Here is a 27928-nt window from a genome sequence, read left to right on the forward strand (position 1 = left end):
TTCAGCAGCGATTGCCTCAGTCTTCCCAAAACTCCACGAAGAAGAAAAATCCAAATTCTCTGTCTTTCCTTCCCCGACCCAAAGCATGAAGCTCCTCTCTCTAATTCCCTTGATCTTCAAAAAAAACCTCCAATGAAAACCGAACTGGTAACCTTGCAGAAGCTTGAAAAACTCGCTTCCCCCCCCCCCGATTTCCCCTCAAAAAAAAAAACCCACACCACTCCAAAACTATATCCCCCCCTAACCTTATCCTCTGAATTTCTTCAATCTTCCGTCTTAGATCCGGAATTGGCTCCCACCTCAAGCTTGGATCCGAAATTGGCTCTCACCTCAACTTGGATTCGAAATTGGCTCTCGCCGCCAAGCTTTCTCCTCCGTTTTTACCTTTAAGAAATCCATTTACCGAAAACAACGTTCCCTGAGACGGCACAGAGAACAGGACAGCCTGAAACAGAATCGAACCCCGTAATCGGGACCACATTGAGTCCTCGCGTCAGATTGGCTAAGACCCGTGGTAAGACCTGGATTTCCCGTAACTAGACTGCATTGGGTTGCCCCACCAATACAGGTCTCATATTGGGTAAGAGGACCCGGATTGGATTATCAAAATTGGATCCAATTGGCTCCTCGAATCCGTCGTGTGAATTGGTCCTTCTCTTCCTGCTGACTCCCGTTATTGGAATCGAATGGGGCATTTCAGTATGCCCCGGCTGACTGTAACGGAGTCACTGAACCTGACCACTCAGTATTTGTACTGGAGTTGGTCGATGTTCCCAATATTCGAGGTAACTGAATATTAATAAAATTCCCCTTTCTTTTTATTTTCACTGTATACTCGTGTTACAACACGACATCCACCCCCTTTGAACCTGTGCATCCTCCGGTATGCACCAATTTACCCAATTGCTGTTTGATTCAGAATATATCCCCTACGTCTTTGTCCAGTTCGTCTTTGTCACCTTCATTATCCATATCACTTTCATCTTCTTGCTGCGGAATCTCTATACCTTCATTAAGGTCTTCCATATTCATCTTTGCGTGTCTTCGTTTAAATATTTTTACTCTCTTCCCTGCAATTAGTATTGTCAATTTTGTACCATCTAACTCCCGTAATGAGTAAGTCACATTATCATGAACAGTTGTTACAACATATGGTCCAAATCAACGTTTTGAAAATTTCCGCAAAGTACTATGTTGATTATCCAGACTATTGTCATAAACAAGTACCCAGTCACCTTCCTCGATTGCTTTTGGTCTCAATCGATGTTGCTTATTGAATCGCGCCTTGTTTTGTAACCTTGCTTTTTTAACCTTTCCAATGCTAACTGGACATCTTCCGTTCTTTGCTCCAATTGTCGAATCCTAATAGCCAGAAGTTCTTCTCTTGTCAATCCATCTTCCCATGGTAGTATACTCCAAGTAAGTACCTTTTCTTCAATCGGCATAATTGGTTTTTGACCTGTCATAAGTTCTACTGGCATATATCCAGTCACCGAACTATGTGTTGTTCGATCAGCCCATAATGCAAATGACAAAAGCCGTGGCCACTCTTTAACCTTCCCATTACAAGCTTTAACCAATGCTTTCACAATCGGCGGGTGACCGCGTTCGCTTTTCGCATTCCCTTCCGAATTATAAGCAGTAGTCAGTGATAGTTTAACTCCACATCTTTCAAAGAACTTACGAGCTTCTTGTGCATTTAATTCTCCACAATCTGCAGTGATTTTTCCTACGCACCCGTAATGGCAAATGACATCTTCAAGCAAAAACCTACAAATCTCCTCTGTAGATTTTGTCCTCAATGCTCTTCCTTCTACTTGATTTGATAAATCTTCACGAGCTAAAACCAAATATCTCATCTGCCATAATCCAACCGGCATAATAACCAAATCAACAACCCATTTAAAATGAATAGCCAGAGGATACGTAGGATGAAGACCATCTCGATGTCGGATATTAGAATACGATTGACAGATTTCACATGACTCTACAAATGAGAGCACATCTCGATACATATTTTTCCACCAATATCGTTCCTTGAGTTTAGCAAAAGTAGCCCAGATTCCTCTATGCCCTGCCCATAAACTATCATGAAACTCCTTTAATAATTATAGTTTTTCTTCCCTTTTGCCTATCACTCGTTGTGGCATCCCAATTCCTTTCTTCGGTCTCTTCCATAAGAATCCATCTCGAAGTAAAAATCCATATGCTTTTTTTCTTATTTGTTTGAATTTTTCTGTAGACCAATTCCCCTGCTTAGACAAGGTATTCAAATAATGACCAATATCCAATAATTCTCCTTCATAAGTTTCTTCAAGAAATAGCTTGTCTTCTCTGTTGAGATTTGATATTGAATAGAATTTCAATCCGACATCATCAATGTCTTCAACCATTTCGTCCTCCCTCTCGTATCTTGCTCGAGATAGCATGTCTACTACTAAATTGTCCTTTCCAGTGATATGCTTAAATTCTGGATTTAGTGACTTAATATAAGCAATCCATCTCAACATTGCAATATCTGGCGTTGAACAGTTAATAATCATTCCAAGCAATGGCAAGCAATCTGTTTCAATTACTACTACTGCCCCAATCAAATAGTCCTTTTCAGCTTTCATAGTCGAAACGACTCCCCAAAAGTTCTCTTTTGACTTGCGAATATGCACGCTGACGAATACTTAAAACTTTAGCCCCAAATCGAACTGCAAATCTACTCCCATTCGAATCATCTTGACCCACCGCCCATCCAACGGCAATTGGACTAGCGTCTACAGTAAGAATCACTGGTCTATTGCACTTATAATCAACCTTCCTCAATATTGGAGGTGACATCAATAATTTCTTCAATCTTTGCATTGCATGAATATGCCTTTCTTTCCATTAAAATCGGTAACCCTTGCGTAACAGTTCATATAATGGATCCGCTATGTGAGCAAAATGAGGGATCCAGATTCGATAAAATACACATGCACCCAAAAACCTGCGAACCTCTGTTAAAGAACCACAATCCTCTTTCATCCTTCCAATTGCATCAACTTTAGTCGGATCTGGTTTTCTTCCGTAAGATCCGCATAAATATCCAACAATTACAACCTCTCGCACTCCAAATACGGACTTCATATCCGATAATGTAAGATGAACTTCTCCAAGCCGAGTTAAAATCTTTTCACAATCTTGTGTATGATCAACAACATATCTGTGACACCCCCTCGTATCTAAAGTTTCATCCTTGTCTCCTTCTCTGCACCCCTTTATAGGAACATCATCCTAAAAAGGCATAGTCTTTTCCGGGATAAAATCTCTCAATACCTTATTCATCCCATTCATCATATGCGCAACTAACTTGGTCGCGCCTTGAGGAAGAGTGCACATTCAAACCAATCCAAGCGGTGTCCTCATCGTTGTCATATCTCTACTTCCTTCGGCAAGTTGAAATTGATCATAACCTGAATACAAGTCACCCATTGAATAGATCGCCCTTCTAGCAAACGCCTCAGCAAATTCATCCACAATAGGTCCAATTCCTGCATTCCTGACAGTTACAGCATTCACCGGCTGCATATCTTGAATAAACCGTAGTGACCCATTCTTCTTAGGTACCGTAAACCATCGACTAGAATACGGCGCAAATGAAGGTTCTAATATTTTCATCTTTATCTTTTCTTTCAATAGTTCCACCAATTTAGGTAAATGTGCCCTCAGTACTGGAATCGGTCTTAGATTCCAAGGTACATGCGGTACAGTGAAGATAACCATAGGTGTTATAATATTTGGATCCACACACCCAATTTCATGAGATTCGAAGGCAAACGATCTACCTTGTTTAGCCAACATCTTTTTGAAGCAAGTAATTTCCTCCGGCAATAAAGAACCATCAGAACCAATCTTCAATTCTTCAAAAGTCTCTTCAGTAAACTGATGTCCAATACTCATTGGATCTCTTAAACTTGCTTCTTTTGATGCTTCTCCCATTTGTTCTTTAGAATCCTCTGGTAATGGTCCGGCAACAGGCTTTACCTTCTTATCTGCCGTTTTATATCTCGTCTCTACTGTGACTTCTGGTGCTTGAAAAGATTCAAGCATGGTATAAACCTCTCTCGAATGAATCTCAACAATCTTATCATTATCCCCTAACCCAATAGATGTAATCAATTCCAATGAATCTTCCAGTCCATTTTCTTCATAAACACCCAAAATCCTCTCATCATCTTGCAATGTACCTATCTTGCGTAATTGTCCTTCAATATCATATAATCTTTTTCTTTCTTTTCTTTTAAAATCATCAACTTTCTTATACATAATATTTCCATTCTCCAATATACCAATAAAACTCGCATCAAAGGCACCTTCATCTCACGAGAGTACCTCCTCTTTTGTACCTCCATAATCTCGCTTTACAATGGTACCTCCCCAAAATCCTTAAATCCTTCAACAATCTTTGGCAATGGTTTCTCCCTCAACCTATCTCGATTCCGTTCATGGTTAGGAGGTACTGTTAGAAATTGTACAGCTTTCTTTCCATCTTCGCTCCGAACCCTTGCATAAGCAGAACCATCGTCAAGTACCTTTGTTTCCATCCGTATTGCCGTGATATAAGGTTGTCCTAAAATCAACGGATAAGACGTTGTATCTTGAACAAAGAAATGTTGCTCCGTCGCAACATCCCTAATCCGAATTTTGACATCTGGACAAGCTCCATATAATTCGCCTCGTGTGTTATTAGCTGCTCGTATTGCCCATCCATGTTCCATATCAATTGGCCATTTTTGCTTCTTATAAAGATCTTTAGACATGAGATTTATTTCAGAACCATGGTCCACCAAGGCAACTATTGGTTCTTCTATATCTCCTACCTTCACCAATACCTCGGTAGTTGCCCTTGCCAAATGCTTTCGAGTATAATGGCTCAAAGTTTCTATTTCCTTGTCACTAGAATCTTCGAAACATACTCGCTGATTATACCCATTCTTTTCATTTGTTGGTTGCTTGTAACCAATATCAACCTCTTCTTCATCTCTACATATTCTTGCATCAATAGCATGACTCATTCCAGTTTTGCTCATTAATTGCCTCTTTCGCTTAATGCTGTCAATGATAACATCATGAAACTCCTTCTTTGCAATTCCCAAGACTTCTTTCAATGTGAATTCCACCTTAGCATTTAATATACGTTCTTCCAACACCCCTTTCAAATTTGTTGCCGCTTCAATGTCAGAAAGTAGCTTATAAGCAATTGATTTGCCTTTATCTTTTGTCTCCGTTGTTTTTTCTCTCAATGATGCTGAGGTATCCTTTACTGGCGATTCTTGTGAAGCTGCCTCCCGAGCCTTGTCTCCTCGAGTTTGCCTCTTAAAAGAATTTCCTTCTCTAGTATCATCAAAATTTCCTCGTCTTTTTTCTTCCAGCAAGGCTTCATGTTGGCTCTTAGCAATATATGCATGAACTGAAAGAGACTCAACAGGATCCTCCCAACCTGTTCTTCCTCGTATTGTAGCTGCAGTTCTCAATAATGCTTCTCGAGGTAATTTTCCTTCTTGCATTGTAGAAACGGCAGAAGCCCAAAACTCACTAGTTTCCGTACTTCCACCAATTTCATCATCTACTCTAGCACCAGAACTTGCACTTTCTCGTACTACTGTTTCATGCTCTTTTAAGTAATCTTGAACCAATGCTCTCATTCCTTCCTTGCCAAAATTGGTTTGAAGAAGATCCTTCCTATCTTTCAATGCTCTCTTCCCATCTTTCCAGCAAATAATTCCCTGCCGTATCATATTATTAAATTCATTGCAATCTTTTCTAGTGTGTGAAGCATCATCACACCAAATGCATCTTTGTACATATCCTTGTTTTGAAACATTCTTCGAATTGTTTATAGAAGTATTCTCTTCAAGTCTTGCCAATTCGATTTGAAGATCTCGCATTTCTCGTATAATTTCTTCCATATCCATATCTGCTTTCTTTGACAAGAATGTCGAAGGTTGAACTGCAGGCATTGTCGGTGGTGTTGTACGTACTAGAGCTTTGGGTGCTTGTACTGTTTTCGGAATATTGCTCCTATCCTTCCTCCTTTCTTTTTTTGTAAGCAACCCCACCGCATCTTCAACGTTCTTCCACTTCGTTGTCAATCCTTCATCTTCTTCTTTGTCTTCAAGAAGGGGTTCTAATTTTTCTTGCAATTCTCCATCAGCAGCTTGAAGAAATAGATCAACTTTGTTCGGCTCCAATGTCAATTTTTCTACCTTCGATAATTGAGAGTATTGCCTCTCAAATTCCCTTAGTAGCTCTGTTGCTTGCAAATTCTTATTGGGCCGTTCAATCCATCCCAGAAACAGCTTCTTAGTAACGCGATCAGCATCTTTCAAGAAATATTCATCTTTCAATGCATGTGAAAAATCCTCCCATGAATTCCCACAACGATCCGTAATCGATGTAATGTGGTCCCTTATCTCCGGTATCGTGGCAAGTCCAAATAGTACAACCATTTTCTTCTCAGAAACCCGATTTAATTCCATTTCACGAATATAACATCTTAAATACCTTGAAATATTCCTCCCATCAAATTGATCAATTTTATTGACCACTGCTTGCAATGCTTTGGTTGCCAAAGCTTCCTTTCGATCATTGCTTTGCTGTTGCTGCATTGACAATGAGAAGGCTTGAAACATACTAGCAATAGACGGATCCATGTGCATACCTTGTCCTTTAGAAGACTCCCCACCAGAAACTCCTCCCAAAAATCCTTCAAAATTTTTATTTTCGTTTTCCATAAAAATAAAGATAAAATCAACCGAAATCCAATACCTTCTACCTCAAGCTTTCACGTCAGGTTCACCACTTATGTCGTATTACGTGCTTTCCTGCTCGAGAACGCGCCGACCGTCTGGCTGTAGAAGGTAGTAGGGAGATTCGCCAATAGTCACGCAGTCTATCAGTTTTTGACTGCTGGAATATAAACGACTGCAACAATGTACAGTAAATCTATACGGGTGCTCTTCGACTACTTGTCGAAGTCCTTTTTGCCCCAGCCGGTAGGTCTCTAGACGTTACAGAAAACCCCGTACAACCCAAACTGTTAACCTTCAATACTGCTTTGTACTTACGATCTTGTATCCACTGACTGTCTTGTTAGATTAACCCAATAAATTTCATTCACTCCGCATACTCAATCCTATAGACACCCTTTTAATCCTTCAATCACAGACGTAACTCGATTTCACAAAACAGTCAAGAGTATTCAAACCCACTTCATTTAAAAATCCCGATTCACCATTACAACACTGACTTCAGCAGCGATTGCCTCAGTCTTCCCAAAACTCCACGAAGAAGAAAAATCCAAATTCTCTGTCTTTCCTTCCCCGACCCAAAGCATGAAGCTCCTCTCTCTAATTCCCTTGATCTTCAAAAAAAACCTCCAATGAAAACTGAACTGGTAACCTTGCAGAAGCTTGAAAAACTCGCTTCCCCCCCCCGATTTCCCCTCAAAAAAAAAAAACCCACACCACTCCAAAACTATATCCCCCCCTAACCTTATCCTCTGAATTTCTTCAATCTTCCGTCTTAGATCCGGAATTGGCTCCCACCTCAAGCTTGGATCCGAAATTGGCTCTCACCTCAACTTGGATTCGAAATTGGCTCTCGCCGCCAAGCTTTCTCCTCCGTTTTTACCTTTAAGAAATCCATTTACCGAAAACAACGTTCTCTGAGACGGCACAGAGAACAGGACAGCCTGAAACAGAATCGAACCCCGTAATCGGGACCACATTGAGTCGCCCGACCAATTCAGATCCTATATTGGTAAAGATGCCCGTAGTAACATGGATGTTCCCGTAATTGGGTCAAATTGGTCCTCGCGTCAGATTGGCTAAGACCCGTAGTAAGACCTGGATTTCCCGTAACTAGACTGCATTGGGTTGCCCCACCAATACAGGTCTCATATTGGGTAAGAGGACCCGGATTGGATTATCAAAATTGGATCCAATTGGCTCCTCGAATCCGTCGTGTGAATTGGTCCTTCTCTTCCTGCTGACTCCCGTTATTGGAATCGAATGGGGCATTTCAGTATGCCCTGGCTGACTGTAACGGAGTCACTGAACCTGACCACTCAGTATTTGTACTAGAGTTGGTCGATGTTCCCAATATTCGAGGTAACTGAATATTAATAAAATTCCCCTTTCTTTTTATTTTCACTGTATACTCGTGTTACAACACGACAGCGGAAAGAAAGGAACCTGGTTGTTGTTGCGATATTTCACTGTCCAGCCGCATGGTTCCTATTATGGCTGGGCATCCTCGTTTTCTTGAACAAACGTGCCCTTGGTCTTGATAGTGTGTCGATTTTGCTTCTAGGGGTAGTTTCCAACTTTGTGGCCTTCTTCACCGCAATACAAGCATAGACCTTCCTCCATACGTCGCTTTTTTTCTTTTAGAGTAAGAAATTTGACACATATCACATCAATTTGCATGTCTTCTACCTCTGAATGTGAATTCACGCTGTTTGTCGGTATAGTTGGGGCGTAGCGAATTATATGTTATCTTGAGCGTTGGTCTTGGCGACATTGAAATAGGCAGTTATCGCACTTCACAACTTGGCTAATAGCTTCATTGAGCGTTCACGGATCAGGAAGAGTTAACAGCAAATCCTTCATATCATCCCTTAAACTCCAATAGAATTGACTCATCAATGCTTCTTCGATCCACTTGATGTCGCATGCTAATTATTTGAAATCTGATGCATAGACTGATGTAAAGCGCATCCCTTGTCGTAGTGACCAGATCTTTGTTATAGCCCATCGAACCTTGTCGTGTTTACCAAATGCTTTCGCAAACGCCTCTAAAAAGGTTTCAAAGTTGTTTAGTATGGACGATCGTTTCTCAAACAAAGGAGCAAACCATGATAGAGCTTGCCCTGTAAGTAAGGTTCCAACAAGCCCAACACATGACTCCTCCGTTGGATAGCGTTCGGGCTATAAAACTGTTATCAACCTAATTTGATTAACGAATCCTTGAAACTTGGAATGCGTACCATCGAACTTGTTTGGAAGGCTAACTCGGGGCTCCTTATATTGTAGAACCAGCGATGCTTGTCGAACCTGAGGCAAAGTTGCTTCTCCAAGTGTAGAAGTTTGAGGCTGGTGCAATCTAGATTGTGCCATCTCAGATGCTCCATTATTATGAAGCCTTGCCACGACTCCTTCAATCTCTGTAATTCTTTGTGATAATGTAGCGAGGGCATTCATGATAGCATCCAACTTAGACTCCGAACTTTCCGTCATACTAATGTCTTGGCCTCTGGCCATTCTAAGAGAAGGACAGAAATGATTCTACAAGAAGACAATATTGGTTTAAAAGAGGGTACTCCGCAACCTCTAAAACGCCTAAAGAGCTTCAAGATAAGGGATAATCCACTCTCTCCAAGAAGAATAAGACTCCAATATTGTAACAAAAGAAGTAACAGTTTAGAGGAAGGTAATCTGCAACCTCTAAAATGCTTGTACACCTTCAAGCAGAGGGATAATCGACACTCTAACGAGAAAGAAACTAGCTTTGATATCTGAGGTGAGTGCAGTCTCGATAAACTGTCAGGGACACAAAAATACAAGCTCGAGATCTAACAAGAAGTTCAAGAAGAATTGACAAGAACTAGATTAATCAGATGAATACAAGAACAACACCAGAGAGGTGAACTAGAAGTCCAAGAGATGTGTTGTCGAGACTGAAGAACTCTTCAACCTCGATTCCAATATATATTCTTATTTAGGAAACTTCTCAAGTAACTTCTATCAACTAGGAAGCTTCTAGAAGATTTTAGAGACTTGCTTCTAGAAGGTTCTAAGGACTATGTTCCTAACATCTTCTACCAACTAGGAAGCTTCTCAAGCAACTTCCATCAACGAAGAAGCTTCTAGAAGGTTCCAGAGACTTATTTCTAGAAGGTTCTAGAAACTTGTCTCTAAAAGGTTTTAAGGACTATGTCCCTAACACTGGACTCCTAGCTACCACTAATTGCTCAATCAAGTCTTGATATAAAAAATTACAAGTTTATATATATATATATATATATATATATATATATATATATATATATATATATATATAACACCTTTAGATATTTTTATATCAAATTTATAAATTTTAAGTTTCCAAAAATACCCAAAAATATGATAAAAAAACTCTAAATCCTTATATATTCTTATGGGATATTATTTCCAAATTTCAAAAACTCATCTTCCAATCAGACCGTTCAAATACTCTCAAACTTTACATGAAGTACTAATGTACTTTTAAAATCTATCACAACAAATTTCAATTGCAAATTCATTGCGGATCTTAAGATATCACCAAAATCCTAACAATAGCGTCAAACCGTAGTTTTTATACACTTGAGTGCAATTTTCTTCATATCTCACAAATCAAACATCCAAATGCCACAAAATTTATATGTATAGTTTTTTAATACAATTAATAACCTTTTTCAAAAGATTGGAGCCAAAAATTCTTCTAAAAACTCAAGATATGGCTCCAACCATTACTATGAACAAAATCACTTGCTTATCGCCTTTGATTTGGATGTGCTAACTTCAACCCTCTTTAACTTCTTCATCCGAATTCCAAATTCATTAAACACTGTATGAAAAGTATGGTCAAAGAAGTGTTCTCTCCAATCTTAGTCACCGATCCTTTGTTATTCTCCGTAAACATATATTAAGCCCCAAAGAGTGACAATAGGTATGAAATTGACACCTTAACTTTGAGCACCAATAAATCCTTCATAAAAATTCCAAATCACACAAATTTTACACCCAATCCATATCTAGAAATCTAAACTTGATGATTCTAGCCTCCAAAGTTCAAATGACCTCGAAAAAGAAACCTTAATCCCTAATAAGACCTCGGGCAGCCTCCTTGAAGCCCATTGGACATGGCCTTCATCTAATCGGAATAAAGATTCCTATTCCTTACCTCCATCCAACCATGCCTTACTTTCATCCCTCCCAATAAGTCTCCTTCTAGTTAAAAATTTCTTCTTTAGGCTCTAATCTCCTCTCAAGGCTTCATATTAAACATTTAGGTCCTATAAATTTTTTAAATGCTATAATCAAAATAGATAAAATTTAAAATAAAGTTTTTTTTATATCTACTCTCTTTAAATTAATCTATTAACCATTCTAACATACATCAAGACTTATGAACATATTATATGTCCTAAATAATTTTTACATACTATAAGCAATTACAGTATGACAACAAAACCAAACAGAATAGGACATAAAAGACAAACTGAGCAAACAAAAACAAAACAAAATTGAACTGAATAAAATGATGCAAAACCAAACTTTACTATGAGAAAGAATCTAAAGCTATATGTGATGAAATGCCCTAAATGGCCTTGGCAAGTCTTATTTATACCTTGTCCTACCACCCTAGACTTTCTAGAATGTTCCTAGGAGGTAGGTTCCACCTACATTATTACCTTAAATTCCTTTTCTAGAAGGTTCTATAGTAGGCCCTCCTAGATAACCACCTTAAGCTTTCTTTTAGAAAGTTCTATAGAGGGACCCATCTAAATGATCACCCTAAATCCTTTCTAGAATATTATACAATGGATCCTATCGGGTCTACTAACCTAATCTTAATTCTAGAAACTTCCATGGTTCTAATTATCTATATAATTATCTTATCTATATCTTATTACAGTTAATCTTTCTCTACTAATACAAAATCTCCTTGTTTTACTTCCAATGGTATCTCCGAATTGTCTCTTCCCAATGGGTGAGATTTTGTGCAGGTTCCCACATTGCATCAAGAATGGAATAAACTTTCTAAAGAACTTTGTATTGCAATTGTGACATCCACTACCATGACAAAGGTAGTGATGCTCCAAAACGTTGTCTACTTCATATTCTTATTAGTCATCAACTATAACTGGTGGTGGTGGTAATTTGTGTTGATCCAAAAAGCGCTTTGGCTCGATGTGAAATTCCTTTAGTTGCAAAACATAGAAGATTGGATGGATCCAAATATGTGGCGAAAGCTCGAAGTCATATGCAACATCAAATATCACTACAGAAATACGAAAAGATCCAAGCCATTGAGGTACTAGTTTATGGATTTGGATTGATGTAGCAAGTGGCAAGTTGGCGTTGGAGAGTAACATATGATCACCTTCTTAGAAGGTCTTATGTTGTCGATGATTATTTGCATGTTGCTTCTATCGATTCTATGCAGTAAGGAGGGGGTGGCATGCCACTTGTAAGGCCGTTGTAAGCCGTTGTATAAATTCCTTCATTGTCAGGTTCTTGGTATTGATAGAACAATAGAGAGTTGTTGGCATAATTGAATGTTGATCGATATTAAGGAAAAATGGTGAATGATCGATACTAGCTTGAATACTATCATTATAAGCAAATTCCAAGAGTGTCAAGTATTTATCCCAATTATTATGATGAATTGTCACAAATATCCACATCATATCCTCCAAAGTCTAATTTGCATGCTCTGTTTGTCCATCTGTTTGAAGATAGAAGGCTGTAGACATGGCAATGTTTTATATATAAAAAAATGACACTTATAATTTTAATTTATTTTATTTTATTAAATTTATCATTAAAGATTTTAGATTTTTTAATTAATTAGTGAAAGTTTTTAGTTAAAAATCATAATATTATTATAGTAATAACATTAACATTTTATAAAAGTTGAATATATCTATTATTTAATGAACATTATTTAGATAATTGTAATAAAAATTATAGATTATTATTTGTGATTATAATAGTTGATAAAAATCATAGGTATTTAAACAAAAAAAAAAAGAATTATTACTATTTCTTGTTTTAAAATTTTGATAGATACTTATAATTTATTTTTTTAATTTTTAAAAATTCAAGATCCATATTAAATTATCCATGTTAAAATGATTTTTTAGGTAGTAATTGGTAAAACATAAAATATTTGAAAATAATAGTATGTAAAAATATACTATTTAATTTAATTAAAAGAATAAAATATAAGAATATAATACTTTTAGTTATGTATATTTATATTTTCTAAATCAATAGATGTAATTTATAAAAATTTATATAGCTGAAAATATATTAGATGATGATATATTTTTCATGAAATTTTATTAAAGGTTCCAAAGAAGATTTTTTGTTGAAATCAAGGCTTTTGAATTATGATACTTTAAAATAGGATTTTAGATATTAAAAACCTTGTTGTGGCCTTTGACTATTTTTTCTAAGCATAAAGCAAAATAATTTTATCCAATTATAAGATTTCAAAATTGAGATTTTTTTTCAAACACAAATATTATTTTAGTAGAGTAATGTATTTTAGGTTGTATATACATTTGGACATAATAAACAAAATAATATATATTTTAAGAAACCAAACTCTTTTTTGTTCTCTTTCTATATATATATTTATATATGGAACAAAAAATCTAAATGTCAATAAACAATATAGTTTTTTCAGATTTGATTAATAGAAAGATTATTCAATTTTTATGAAATGATATCAAATTTCAACAATTGTATTGCAATATGAATGACTTTTATGTCATTTACCTTCTAAAGTATAAATAATGTATTTGGTTATAAATAAATAAAAATTACTCTCTTGACCTTTCAAATGTTTCTTGGAAAAATAATTTTAATTGTTATTTTTTATATATGATTAATAAATTACATATACATATATATATATATATATATATATATATATACATATATTTTTTTAACTATTGCAATGAAATTCTTAAATATAATTCTTCTTAATATCTTACATAGCTAAATTTCTGGTACTTTAGAAAATGAAATGGCACGGTACAAATTTATTCACCTTCATTATTCAATAAATAATGCATTACCATAATACATGCTTATTGCACTTGTCCTATTAAACTGTTTTATTAAATATTTTTGTAACAAACTCTCCATTCTTTTGAGGATAAAATTATTTTAAAATGACAAGTTCTCTATCATCCATTATTATTATTATTATCATCAGTAATTGGTTTTATTTTTTTGATAGACACAAAAGACACTAAGTTATATATATATATATATATATATATATATTCATATTTATACACACAAAGAGATATTGTATATACAAAATTCTTCAAATTTTATTGTAAGAATTCAAACCCTACCCAAAATGTTTATTAACATTTCAAATTTTCCAGAGTTATCCACCACATGCTTCACAAAGACCACTCAACAACCCCAAAGCAATTGGGTTTCATCAATGGGAGGAGGAAGATCAAACTATCCAAGCATTGAATGGTTACATGCTTGCTTTAGGGTGATGCAATTCTGCAAGTAATAATGATCACCATTCTGTCTTTGTTAGAATAGCCAGGTACGGATCTTCAGGGGTGACACATATCTTACATGTTGAAACTTGGGTTTAAGCAATAAATTTTTCGGAGCAATGTCAAGACAGTGTCGGTGAAAAAACTGGGAATGCGTTTGTGTTACCTTCTGCTTCAGCTTTGGTTAAATGCATGAATCAAAGTCGCTTCAAACTTCAGACACGAATGTCAGTGTTAGCATCACTAAAACATCACATTTTTTCACATTTCAACTACTGTGTGTTTATTTTTATATGTTATTTTTGTTTATGTTGATTTTTTTCACCAAAGAAGCCTCAGATTTGAAGCAGATCTTCACAACAAGACTGCGACGTTGAAATTTAACTCTGTTCAATGGAATCCAGAAAGAGTGACTTCGATAAAGATTAGCCAAGAACTTGCGTTCCGGAAATGTTCATAGCCAGTAAGAGTATCGGTGGCAAATAATACAGTGCTTGTTTGGAAAAAAACTCAAGCTGAAGGAACTGTGTTCGCTTCCTGAGCGACTTGAAAACCTGCCGCTTCCTTCAGAGGTCTCCACTTGTGTTATCTCCTGAGACAAATTCAAAACGATTCAGTGAGGGATGATTACAATCCAAAAACAGTCTACATGATCAAGCAATCGTCTAAGACAAGCACCCACTGGAAATATACGATGGGTTTTCTCCCTTGCAAGAGAAATAGCTCCAGTGCTGCGATCACACTGACACAGCCCACACTAATTAAGAGAATTAGTGGAAGAGTTGCAAGTAATACAGCACTGCAATTATCACTCTAGCCCTCTAAGCGTGTTAACCCTTAATCATAACGCGTGTCCAATTGAAGTTATAACACCGAGAAGGATCAAAATGTGATATTTGTTACCATTACTCCCAGCGATAGCCTTCAAGTGATTCACACAGGTGCCATCAAAGATATATTGAAATTCCGGAGAATGGGGACAAGTACATTAGATGCAATGATAGGATGTTCGGAGATTGTTTGAAGATCAGCGTGATTTCTGCGTGACATATCTGAAGTCCATAAAAGGATCTCGTACCCCACGTGTACGCACTGCCACATTTACGTATTTTATGAACACACGTCGTGATCCCCTCACTTCAATAAAAATTCATAGTGGTAAGTTACCAGGTTCCGCATTCTGCAATGACCTTCACGTTGGGACGAATGGCAGGGAGCAATGCAAGGAACTGTAACTCTGACTTCGAGAGCACCTGCCGACATGTTCACAATGGTAACATCAAGATTGAGTAAAACTTATCAGTATGAGCAACCTCTTTAAGTTATGTTTGAATTTCAAGCTGAATCAGAATTCTTCAGACTATTATCCTATAAATCGTCACTTAGTTCTGTAGGTCCAGAACACGAGCACCCACACAACGAGAGGAGGACGCTGTTGGTTACCTTCGCTTCCACAACCCAGCGAACGAGTTCCTTGCAATTCTTGGGCAGAAGAGAGAGGCGATAATCGATCTCTGGTGGAAAATACCAGCGAGCGATGGCTTGCTTCCCAAGGTGGGGCTGCAGGGAACCAAAGATTATTAATTAATTCCAGAACTCGATAATTAGCAGATTCTTGCCTTCTTGCAAGTATGCGTATAACTTAAAGTGCTAAAGTATTATAAGTAACGCACTCCTTGTCATCAATTTCGGAGAATTTCCATTTCCCAATGAACTCTTGATGTTAACGAATTCGCGGTTACAAATTTGTGCCGAATTCGCCGAAACGGACCACTTGTGTACATTTCCACAAAATACACTACCAGAGACCTCAAATTTTTCCAGAGTATCAGTGCATATTTTCGAGGCTTCGCTTGGTCCTAAATATTTCTCCACCACATCCTGGGAGGAATTGCGATCATTGAGAGATCAATGTGTCAGCAATTATAATATCGTTCCAGTGCCCTTTCTAGACAATTCGTCGGAACGATAATATAATTGCGTCTCAAAATATACATATTCAAGAATGTAACGAACCTTCGTGTATCCTTATATCGAGGCTCTCACTATCAAATGTACTGGAAGACCTGGTCTAAATTTCGAACGCAAATCATCGTGCCATGCAACCCATTCACAACCCATTTGGTTCCAAAGCCATTTGTTCTGGCAGTTTTTTATTTATTTATTTATTTTTCAATGAAAAAGCATCACTGTCGTTCTCAATGTCTTTGATTTTAAAGTGGTAGGACATCTTACAGGTCGTACGCCATGAACTTTGGTGAGGTATGCCTCGGGATCACCCAAGCCGCGCGCCGAGATATTCATAAAATGGTACTCTTCGCCTTTCAAGCGTGTACAGTGACGGCCTTCGTAGCGGGTTTGGACCTTCACCTCAGCCGGAGCATATACATCAATTGATCCATACTTCTCGACGTCTTCAACTCATTTGTCAAGGTCCATACCCAGCAAGTCTCCTGCAAAATCGCCCAGCCCACTGCACACCACATCGAGGGGCCGTCGCGAGGGGGCCGACTCGCTCCAGGAGCTCGCATTGCGGAGCAGGCGTCCAGCACGAGGTCGCAAGGAGGCCCGAGATTGTGACTTCGAGGAGCTGAAACTCGCATGTGGTGCAGAAGAGACTTGCGCTAACCGGGTGGCGGTGGATTGCCCGTCCGTCTGTGGAATTTAACTTGTGAGCAATCCAAAACACACTGCTCTGATGCAACAATTGAATAGCAAAGTTCTCGATTCTTGCACTCATTCTACATCATCCGGCGACAAAAATCATCCCCACGAGGAAAAAGAACGAATGTCTTTCGAAATTTGTCTTAAAAGAACAAGAACCGAACAAGCACACACGACACACATTATCATAGAGAAGCTGTATTTTCAACAGAATACAACTTCCACCTAGCGGTGAATAAATCGCAACAATTCCAAGGAAAAGAAAAAAGAAAATAAAATAAAATAAAAGAATCCCCGCCATCCTACAAATTGAGATAAAAACCAACAAATCAATACTCCTAGCCACATTGCGATAATCCAATACATATCCCAATTCCATGCAGAAATGGACTCAAAACGCACCTGCGAAGAGAGGACCACCAAACCTCCCTGCATTGTGGCCATACTGCTTCTAGCACCCACCGAGGTCTCCATCCATCAATCGACCTTGCAGAACGAAAGCTCCCAAGCCCAAAGCTGGTCACAATCCATACAGCCCCCCCCAACTGCACACCACGTCCTGAGGCCCTCCATCGACACTAGAACTGGCAATTACTCAAAAAAGCGAGGAATCAATCCACACCAAAAGTTCGGCGACACAACTGTTACGCCACCTCAGGGCGTAAAAACCACCCATCCAGCAGGGACCCACCTCATCAATTTTAACGATCCACATGGCGCACAGATCTTTATCTCACTGTAAAATTCAGCAGGTGACACACTGGGTTCTAGAAGCTGCTGCGAGAGCTGGGATCGTCCCGTTTTCTGTTCGGGCAACGTTTCCCATCCAAGATTTTAGGTTTGGGAGCTTTCCGCGGAGTCTCTGCACTTGTTGCCGTCGAGATTGGGAGCAAATTGCTGGGATGATGCCATGGTAGACTGCCCTTGGGAGGTTGAGCACATTCATTTTCGTCTTCGCATTCCAAGTTGTTTCTGACGAAGGTTTTGCAGGAGTCGGTTGGCTCAACCACATTGGCTTGCGTTCCTCGCCCCCATGGTGTGTCATTAGCCGAGTGTTGGCGTGCCATCCCTGGAAGTTGCGAATAGTTCTTCTTCGTTGTGTGTGGCGGTAGTGGGGGAGTGCTGTTGTTTGGAATCAACCGTCGCCCTTCGCGCCTTGTACACAGATCGAATCATATTTTGTGTTGGGTGCGGTTGTTGGAGGCATTGTGTGCGCGCTGTAAAGCCTTCTCCGGAGCGGCGCCATTTTGCATTCCTTGTGGATGCCCTGCCGGCCTAAACCCCCCCTGTGCCGGTCAATTTGGGGTGTCGGTTCTTTTTTGAAGTCTTCGAGCAGTTCGGTGTGCGGCGATTGGAATTAGTCGTGCTCTGTTAGCATTGTGAGGTCGAGGTACGATGTGTACGATGTCTTGAGTGTTGGTGAGTGTTTCTCGTTTCATGACAGCTGTATTGTGAGGAGCCATTGTGGTCGCGGTGGTGGTTCATGGGGGTAAAATTTTGTTTTCAAATGAGGCTTTAAGAGCGGCGGGGTGCATCGAGGATAGACTTAAGGCCGGGGGATTCTGCTTTCGTTGGGCGGCGGAATTACTTTGACAAGTCGATGATAGTTCGAAATTGTGCCTGACCGAGAGCCCTGATTTTCTGGAGTGGTGGCCACGGTCTTGAAAGAGCATAGGTAATGAAGGATGGAATTCCAGGTAGAAGGCTTGTAGTTCAAGCTCTGCAAATGTAGCGGAAGGGTTGGTCACGGGTCATTCGCAGGGGCTCCGTGAGTGATTTTGCGTATTTGAAACTCGGGGGCTTCTGGCTTTACTAATGCCCCATTTCCAGGTGAAGAAGCAACAGGTGATTTTGGATCGAAGTTTGATTGAGTGCATTGCGGCGGCACCACCCTTTTCTTCAAGGGTCTTACCCTGTGTCTAGAAATCATCTGTAGCCCTGATAGTTTTGAGGGAGAAGCACTCTTGATATGCTAGCCTTGCTATGGGCCGGTAGTCGACTCTCGCCGCGACCGTTTTGGTCGTCACAATCGATTTCCTAAACAAGCTCTGGCGGCGCGGATTTTTACGAAGTGTCAGTGAGTTTCGTTGTGATGGTTAGGCGTGGTAATCGATGGCTATAATTTAGGCGCGCTATAGATCTACGAAGGAAATACAAGCAATTGCTCATTCTGTGGCCTGGACGGCAAATTGAAGCTCCGCAACTGGATGATAACGTATCGCACGAAGCAATTAGAACTTCCTTTACCAAGAAGAGAGAACGCATCTGAGGAGAGGCAGTTTGGGCGCTGCGTCAGATTCAGGTAAACAGGGTTACAGCATGTATGTCTCGTTTCTTTTGATGCATTTGGGATCGTAGTGCATCTCTGCCAACTCTTGGTACTGTGATGAAAATCCTATATTCGTTGTTCTGATTTCATTTAATTCATGGTCTAAGAAGCAGTTACATACAAGTCGGTTTGTGTTTCAAAACTTTGGTGTGATGTTAGTGGCTAAGCTTTCACGTCCTAACTTCCTTGTGCTTTTGAGATTAACGGCTTCAGAACATGATTTTTTAGACATGTATATGATGTATTTGCTTTAAGTACACGCATTTTATCTTTCTCTGGCAGTGTCGACTGCTGAGGCCTTATGCACGTAAGAGGTGTTACTTGTGGCTTAACGTAGGAGTGACAAACCGAATGATCACTCTGAATTATGTGTAGGAAGTATTGCGCCTGCTCTCATTTTGAGTCATCTCTGTAGTCTGGATAATTGAAGGAAATGATGCAAGCGTAAACAGGAATGATTTTCGAACTAAATGATAACTTTTTTGTGGCTGGTTCAGGTATGCCTCCCAATGCACCAGGCCCAGTGCAAGTTCGGAAACCTGTGGCAGTTGCGGATACAGTTAATGGCCACAGTGTGGGCAGAAATGGTGTTCATCCAAATGCATGCCGCCAAGTAGGAGGACGACGTATTTTTGTACAAACTTATGCAGGTGAGAGGAAGCAGCGTCTGCGATTCGCCTAGCATGGGAATGCTCGTCTAGCAGAAATTAGGATGTTGTCTTGTGCTGTATTTGTAGACTTATTTTCGAATTAGACTGTTCTATCTCATGATGATATAGGTCTTACGTGGAGGTCACGAAGTCTGGGTTGGTTTCATAGAACGAACTGTTTGAAGTTATAACTTGGAAGTAATGTGAAGTTTGATGGGTTTCAGGAAACGTACTTGGCATTGAATTGGACAGAGCTGACAAGGTCGAGTCTGTGAAGAAGAAAGTTCAGGCTGCATTTAACATCCCTACAGAGCAAAGCACGTTGGTTTTTGGCGATCATGTTCTTGATAAGGATTTAAGTGCGATTAGCAGCGATGCTCCTGTTTTACTCAGGAAAGGAATTTATCGGAGTTCTTCAACGCCGTGTTTGTCACCCAGTAGCAGGGACGTTCGTCAAAGTAGCGTGTTCGAGATTGTGGGTGGCTTAAAACACTCCAAAAAAATCCAGCGACTCGTACGAGAAGCAGCAAAAGGCAGCGAAGCTGGGGTGCAACCTGTTCTTGCTTCAGGGGGTCTGGGTGGAGCATACTATTTTCGAAACTGTTTTGGAGAAAATGTTGCGATTGTGAAACCCACTGATGAGGAACCTTTCGCTCCTAACAATCCGAAAGGGTTCACTGGCAGAGCATTAGGGCAACCTGGTCTGAAACCTTCGATTCGTGTGGGAGAGACTGGTTTGAGGGAGGTGGCAGCTTACCTCTTAGACCATGATAATTTTGCCAAGGTGCCGGTGACAGCGCTGGTGAACGCAACACACTCTATATTTAATGTGAATGCAGAGTACGTAGGTGCGGGGCATTCGCAACCAGGTAGTGCCAAAATAGCTTCATTTCAGCAGTTTGTGAGACACGACTTTGCCGCAGATGAGTATGGTACTTCCCGGTTTCCTGTCTCCTCTGTACACCGCATAGGGATACTTGATGTTCGCTTGTTCAACACCGACCGTCATGCAGGCAATATATTGGTGAAGAAAACGAATGTTGAGACTGAAAGTCTGTTTGGAGAGGAGATGGATCTTATTCCTATTGATCATGGTCTTTGCCTTCCCGAAACTCTAGACGAACCGTACTTCGAATGGCTTCATTGGCCTCAAGCTTCAATTCCCTTCTCAGAAGAAGAACTGGATTACATTGAAAAATTGGACCCTATCAAAGATTGCAATTTACTCCGTAAAGAGCTTCCAACACTGCGGGAGGCTTGTTTGCGCATGCTGGTGCTTTCGACGACATTCCTGAAGTTGGCAGCAGAAGCAGGGTTGACTCTCTCGGAAATCGGTGGTATGATGACCCGGGAGCTATGTGGCGTCGACGAAGAAGCCAGTGAGCTTGAAATTGTGTGCGTGCGAGCGAAAATGGGGGTTTGTGATGGATCATCATCTAGTCCTGATAGTGATGGTTATGATGAATTCAGTTTTGCAGAGGATTGCTCAGATGATTTCCAGTTTGACATGGACGTCCACGATGAAGTTCCTGCGTTGAAGCTTCCTGATATGCATGAACGTCCCAGTTCTTACTCACCTGCGAATGGCTACAGATCCATGTCTCCAGTGCCAACCTCCCCTTCGTGGTCTCCATATTTTGGAGAGTCCAGTCCGCAAATGGGGCTTTCAAGCTTTCGCACTCTGGAAATTTCTCCCATGCCACGTTCTCCTCTGGGGTTTCCACCGGACTACTCTCCAACTTCATTATCTAACGAAGACGAGTCTTATTCTTTATCTCGCATGTCAATGCCTTCGAGATCTACCTCTCTGAAACTCGGAAAGTATCGTTCTCATACTCAGATTGAAAAGCCACGTGCAATGGGCCTTCGCGGGTACGCAGCCATGAAAGTGGCACAAAATGTGTATGATGCTGAAGATTCGAAGGATCTTATGGGTGGGCCGCTTAGTCTGACAGACATGGATGAGAAGGCTTGGGCTCTCTTCTTGGAGCGCTTTCAGAGTCTCTTATGTGAAGCCTTCGCCGCTGTCAAGCTCAAGAGCAAGAATCAGGTCCAGAGACTGGGCACTTCTTGTCGGTTCTGAAAAATTCACGGATGCAGTCTGGAGCATAACCAGTTTTTCGGTGCAAGTATGGAATCGGTATGCTGCTCAGGGTGTAGGTACATCTGTTGTAGATTTTTATAGCTAGACAAGTCTCCCCAGTTTTGGTGCAGACTGGTTGGGGTGTGATTGATACCCTTTTGTTTGATGGTGTTATTGTTTCTTCGTGCTAACAATCTGGGGCACTTCAATCCCAGTTTGCAGCCTACTAGTCTAGTTGCAGAGTGAACCCGCTGCTCACGACTTGCTGTAAAATCTGGTTAACATTTTAGAGACGACGACCACCAAGCAGAACCTTGTAAACTCTCAAGCAGTAAATATCACTGGATTTTGAATGTTCAAATTTTCCAAGTATCCCGTGTCGCCTTTGGCTGGATTGTAGTCAATCTGCTACTATGACTTAGCATTCTCATTTGTTACTACCTCTTTTTATTGATTACGTAGTTTTAGTTGTATTTGGAAAGAGTTCTTTAGTGTCTTGATCACCGAGTCTGGCTGATTGCCAAACTGTGTCCAATTTTTTTTGTAATCTTGTCGGTTGTTGTACACTACTTGGATGGGTACTTGAACGTATACCTACCCTGAATTGTAGTTCTGAGTGTTCCATTAGACAACGCCATCGGTAAGTCAACCATCAAAACACATAGTACACCTAATTTTTTTGTAGAGAAGTCTTGATGTTCATAATGTTGTTAACGGAAGGTACAATTTTCACTGCCACGGTGGTCACGGTAAGTGGATTAGTGAACTACGTGGAATACCACTCAGCAAGCTTCATTCCTGGATATATCTAACACTAGCTATGCCTACTTTAGTTTATACTACTTTAATGATTGTGAATTCCTTCTGCCATTTGGAATCATGAATTCTTCACGCTTTTGAACCTTTTTGGGCAAGATAAGAAAAGCTAGAGGTATTACACGTAGCTCACAAATCCACTGAATCTGGTACCGTAATGTTGTGTTTACTCACCTACCATCTAATCAATGGTAGGGTCATTCAACATCACATGAAGTGCAATGAACTTGAATTTCCAGCAGTCATGACTCACCAAATTTTATCAGGTCTATAGGCCTCATCCAAACAGATGACACAGGTCAAAGTTGCTTGACACTTCAAGGACAATCGATCACCCTTTTTAACATGTTCTTCCTCATTTCTCGATTTTTCCCAGGAGAGCTGTGATAACTGGCCGAGTGAAATGGACTCGTCATACTGTTGTAGACAGATTTCCATTAATCCTTCAAACAGAAATGGAAGAATGCATGCATGTTTCTGACACGGTCGACTTCTTATAGTTTAAAACGCTGGTGTGGATTGACACTGAATGATTTCGCCCTTTGTAGCATGTACATTGGAACAGAAAGTCTCATGGGAAATTCGATGCAGTCACCGTTGATCCTAATAGTGAACTTTTTCGTCAGTACAAACGTGTTTCGTACTGCTACATTGGTACCGTTTTTGATATCGATGTCTTTCTAAAGCTTGTTGCAACGTACATGAATGATGGGAGACACTAGGCAAACTCAATATTATCCGGAATTACTGCTACTTAAAGCTGTGACCTTGGTTGCAGGAGGTACTGATTGGCATTCACCTGGCAGGAAAAAGTGTAAAACGTTTGGTTGTGCCATCAAGATCTTCAGAAGCATTCAAGCTGATGAAGTTGAGATGTACACCTCTGTAATGCAAACAAAAGTCACGCATTCATAAGTCATATGTATTCTACACTTAATAAAAGTTTAAGAGTTTCTGATTTGTGGGTTTCGAATAAATGTTATCTAAACTTCCCAGGAAAATCAACATGGACCAACATTGAATGAGCAATCGAAGCCCTTTGTCGCCGATCGTTCAAATAGATTTAATTTCACAAAGAAAAGAGAATTTGTTCAATACATTACTAATTCTGAAATTAAGACAAGACTAGAGACAGTCAGATGAAATCCCATGTGCCTCCATTTGTACCCTCCATATTAATATTATATGTTTTTCCTTCTTTATCGTAGCAAGTAATATCCTTCAATGGATCTTCAATGGATTGATTGTTGGCACTGTATGTAGTGAAATGATGTTCATTTCTTCCGCCCATTCCCCTTGTGTAACTCCCTCTACTACATTCATTGTGTTTGAGTAGAAGGTAATTGTATCTTCTTTGTGCATATTTTTTTAAGTTTTATTCTCTAGAGTTGATCTTCATACTTACATTGTAAGCTATGTTGATGATCAGAGGTAGGAATTGGATTCAATCTGGGTCTTGATGGCTGCCTTTGAAGAAGCACTTCCCGTCCCAGGGTACCAGGTAGTTTGGGTTTCTAGTCCCACGTTTGATGTTCTTACAACCCCTTTCCTTCCCTTCACAGTACCTGCATTGACCCATATACCCACAAGTTTACGAAACTTGCGGCCCGAAATTGTGGAGAATTGAGCTGCATGCTTGAAGCTTAAGAACAGTTTATGCTTGGTGTGAACATCTCGTATTGTTATGCGAAGACCTAGACCATGCTTTCCCTGAAAACCAGAGAAAATTTGCGAGTTGATGAACTATCCAATAACACGCAGCACATGTAATGTTAGCAGAATCTTCGAAGAGATTATCATTTACACAGATTTAAAAAGTCAAGAAACTAGGAACTAGCAGTATTCATTCTTCTCGGGTTTCCATTAAATGAGCAAGAGCTTAAGCATGGGGTACAGTATAACAGTAAATAAAAAAATTCAATGGCCAAGAAGAGGAAGTCAAATTGAGGCAGTGGGTTTACAGTGTCGAAAATAGTGGAAGGAATGCTGAGTCCTTCAAAAGCAAGGGCAAAGATATGTACTGACATGCTACCTACAAGAATGGCAGCATGAATTTCCTTGCTCGTGGGAGTGTCGGAGTGGATTTGCGGACCTATAAATGGCTTCCTTTTCGCCTTCCTCGCAAAGGTTTATAGGTCCTCGTTTTAGTACCGGCATCTCCCAGTTTCTACTTCCAGTACATTTCCCAAATTTAGACAGTAGCCAGAAAGACCACTTCGAGATTCTCCCCGCTTCCTAACTTATGACGCTCAAAATTAACCAACTCATTGAAACACTCAACGAATAACTCCGCAACAAAGATATGTTGGGAAGAAAAGAACGGACTCATCAAAGATAAAATAACCAGTAAAATAAATAAATAAACATCATCGTATTTAAGAATGATGAAACATCAATTCAACACTATTGTACTTGAGAAAAACTAAATGTAACAAAACTTAATTTTATGGAAAGAAAGTGCATAGTTTCGTTGCCTGAAGCAAAACAATGCCAAATTCAATGCACTGATCAACTTCGTTATCTACAGGAACTCATACTCTTCCTCGACCCTCTCTGCTTCGGAAATGCGACCCTCTGTTGTTGTCCAACTCGCCCTTAAGCCCTGAGCGCTCGACCGGACCATACGTTGGGGTTCTCAGATACGACCCACTTGCAAACTCATCCTCTCTTATACCTCTCGAAAACATCACAAATGAATCCCGCGTCCGCTCCCCGCCAACGCCAAAACCTTCTACTCTCCCATTTAATGTCCAAAACTCCTCACCTACACATCACTATTGCCTTCACCTCAGCCGCTATAACCTACAGCTCGCAATTAACCGCCAAGTACCCTTAAACCTCACACCTGCAAACCCTCAAGAATGACAAATCTCCCGTCACAATAAGCGGGGATGCAGATGTGTGAGCGCATTTTCTCCATGAAGACGCTTCAAAGCAGCAGGCGCAGTAGCTTCAAAGAACCTCAGCTGAAGACTACGCATTCCTTTCATGCTCTCTATCACACGACCTCCTCGAAACCTACAACCACGAGATTTATGTAGGTCCCAAGCCCATCACAAAACAATTCCTTCGCTAAGACACAGCTGAGGTCGAAATGCAACCCGTAGTCGACGACCACTGAAAAGCAAGCAGCGTAGCCCAAAAAACTGAAAACCCACTTCAGAGTCGCGGTAATGAATGTTAAACTACCAGAAAGGGTCCCACTTGGGCGGAGATTCTCGCGAGTGAAATGATCACGATGAGCAAAACCAGTCGTGACTTGAAAGATTTAGGGTTTCAGCACCTGCCCTTCTCCAGTGGATATGTGCTTTTTCTGATGTGCCGAAGACACCAGTTCCAACCAGAATCTCAGCTTCCACGATATTATTCGATCAAACATGAGGATTCAAGCTGTGAGTTCACTGCCAATATGCTCATTTATTAGAAACTAGTAGAAACCGGTGCCTTTGCCACAAAAAAAAAATAAAAAAATATACACCATATCCTTATATTTTAAACACACATCAAATAACCCATGTCATTAGCCACAAAAAAAATAAAGTATTTGAAATGTAAAATATAATTTCATGTAATAGTCATGAAAGGCAGCTTTCCATAGCCTCAATTGGGAGTTTTTGAGCTCTATTGCTAGTGATCTCAAAGTGCTACTATCAGCAATCTGCAGTGACAATATGTAGATTTTGATCTCTAATTGATCAAAAGTTGAGTTATTGTTTCACTTTTGCTCCACATTTGCTTCACTTTTGATGAAAAAAATGAGATATGTAACCAATTAGAGATGGTTTTTGTCTCCTCTAGTCTATCCCGTTGGTTTATCCCCTTGAGTTGTTTTACATAAGAAATGATATGGTTTGTTTGGTATAATCAAGCAATGTCACATTACCCTCATTTTGTTGCTTTTGCTTGCACTTCAATTAGCAATGAAATTTTAGTCCATGGGACCAATTGATTAAAGAGATATATATTTTTGAAGCAAGTTTTGGTAGGATAGGAGCATAGAGTAGCCTTGAATGAGAAGGGAGATGAAGTCATATAAATGGAGCTAGAACAACATTATTGATTGTTCTTAGAAGATGTATCATTCTTGTTTATTAATAATGCTTATTAGTTCTATTTCATTCATTAATTTAAATAATAATTATTATTATTTTAACCTTAAAATTAAGTTGAAATTTGTTCTTTGATGCATTTTCAATTGTGTTTGTTTTACCATGACAAATTTATCATTTTGTATGTAGTGATGTTGATCTAACGACTTAGAAATGATTATAGCCTAAAATATATTCTCTTTAGCTTAAAACAATTAGGTTCTCTTCTTGCTATGCACTATAGTAGGAAAATATTATACTTGCATAATATAAACAATCTATTTATTATAATTATTGAGTTTATTAAATATATATATATATATATATATATATGTAAATAAAAATTAGAAAAAAATGAAATCAATGTGTAATAGTCTTGTTTAATCAAATCTAGTACATATTATTATTACAAGGTTTCTAAATAAATTGGTTGCATTTTTTTTTGTTTAATAATATAATAATATAAAATATTCTGTAATGCTATAATTTAGATGGTCAAACAACTAATGTACATGAGCAAGGATGTTCTTTCTTTCTATATGTATCTATGTTTAAATGCCAAAATTTAATTGAATATAGAATATAATCTCTTTAATGCAATTATGTTAGTATTATTTGAGAATAATAGTAAGTAAAGAATTTATTTTAAAAAATGGTTTTTTTCAAGGACTTGTATTACAACAAAATCCAAAAGATAATATACTTATGTGTTACTAAAAAAAGAATAAGTAAGAAAAATAAATATAGTTATTAAATAGAAAATAAATAATACAATTATTATCAAATACAAAGAGACTAGGTAATTTTGAACTAAAACCAAAAACACAAGAAATGTGTTGTCAAGGTTAAATATGGCCTCAATCTTGTCTCTATGTATACCAACTATTAGGAAGGTCTTGAAGTAACCTATAACTAGGCGCTTGAGCCACAATTCTTGCTTTCTAGAGACTGCAAGAATTGTGGCTCAAGCACCTAGTTATAGGTTAC

General features: G+C 39.2%; 2 protein-coding genes and 1 pseudogene across 6 annotated transcripts; 1 reads left to right on the plus strand and 2 right to left on the minus strand.

Moving 5' to 3' along the window:
• Positions 1–14696: 14696 nt before the first annotated feature.
• Positions 14697–17674, minus strand: LOC112287193 (NAD(P)H-quinone oxidoreductase subunit N, chloroplastic-like; annotated as a pseudogene). The gene is made up of 4 exons (XR_016505106.1): positions 17378–17674; positions 16547–16966; positions 15755–15871; positions 14697–15564 (listed from the first exon to the last, which is right to left on the minus strand). The product of XR_016505106.1 is annotated as an NAD(P)H-quinone oxidoreductase subunit N, chloroplastic-like (transcript).
• A 113-nt stretch (positions 17675–17787) lies between these two features.
• On the plus strand, positions 17788–22398 carry LOC112287192 (phosphatidylinositol 4-kinase gamma 6). The gene is made up of 3 exons (XM_024529954.3): positions 17788–19277; positions 19802–19954; positions 20179–22398. The coding sequence occupies exons 2-3, from the start codon at positions 19804–19806 to the stop codon at positions 22035–22037; spliced, it is 2010 nt and encodes a 669-aa protein (XP_024385722.1). The 5' UTR covers positions 17788–19277; positions 19802–19803; the 3' UTR covers positions 22038–22398.
• A 198-nt stretch (positions 22399–22596) lies between these two features.
• Positions 22597–26273, minus strand: LOC112287194 (uncharacterized). Of its 4 annotated transcripts, XR_016505108.1 has the most exons (4): positions 24815–26273; positions 24259–24596; positions 23653–23736; positions 22597–23456 (listed from the first exon to the last, which is right to left on the minus strand). XR_016505108.1 is itself a non-coding variant. In XM_024529955.3 (3 exons), the coding sequence occupies exons 1-2, from the start codon at positions 24878–24880 to the stop codon at positions 24279–24281; spliced, it is 351 nt and encodes a 116-aa protein (XP_024385723.1). In that variant the 5' UTR covers positions 24881–26273; the 3' UTR covers positions 22597–23736; positions 24259–24278. The 4 variants fall into 4 exon arrangements, 2 of the variants coding, with proteins under 2 accessions (XP_024385723.1, XP_073392773.1); XR_016505109.1 differs by having other exon boundaries at positions 22597–23736; positions 24259–24418; positions 24815–26271; XM_024529955.3 differs by having other exon boundaries at positions 22597–23736; positions 24259–24563.
• Positions 26274–27928: the final 1655 nt, after the last annotated feature.

The sequence above is a fragment of the Physcomitrium patens genome, chromosome 10, assembly GCF_059467195.1.
Source record: "Physcomitrium patens ecotype Gransden chromosome 10, ASM5946719v1, whole genome shotgun sequence".
Classification (NCBI taxonomy): Eukaryota; Viridiplantae; Streptophyta; class Bryopsida; order Funariales; family Funariaceae; genus Physcomitrium; species Physcomitrium patens.

Excerpts from the sequence above, each read along its gene's own strand:
- LOC112287192 (XM_024529954.3), top strand. The coding sequence starts at position 19,804 with ATGCCTCCCAATGCACCAGGCCCAGTGCAAGTTCGGAAACCTGTGGCA. Across the intron at positions 19,955-20,178 it reads TTTTGTACAAACTTATGCAG|GAAACGTACTTGGCATTGAA; the intron begins GTGAGAGGAAGC and ends GATGGGTTTCAG.
- LOC112287194 (XM_073536672.2), bottom strand. The coding sequence starts at position 24,880 with ATGTCAGTACATATCTTTGCCCTTGCTTTTGAAGGACTCAGCATTCCT. Across the intron at positions 24,597-24,814 it reads CTTCCACTATTTTCGACACT|TTCATCAACTCGCAAATTTT; the intron begins GTAAACCCACTG and ends GTTATTGGATAG.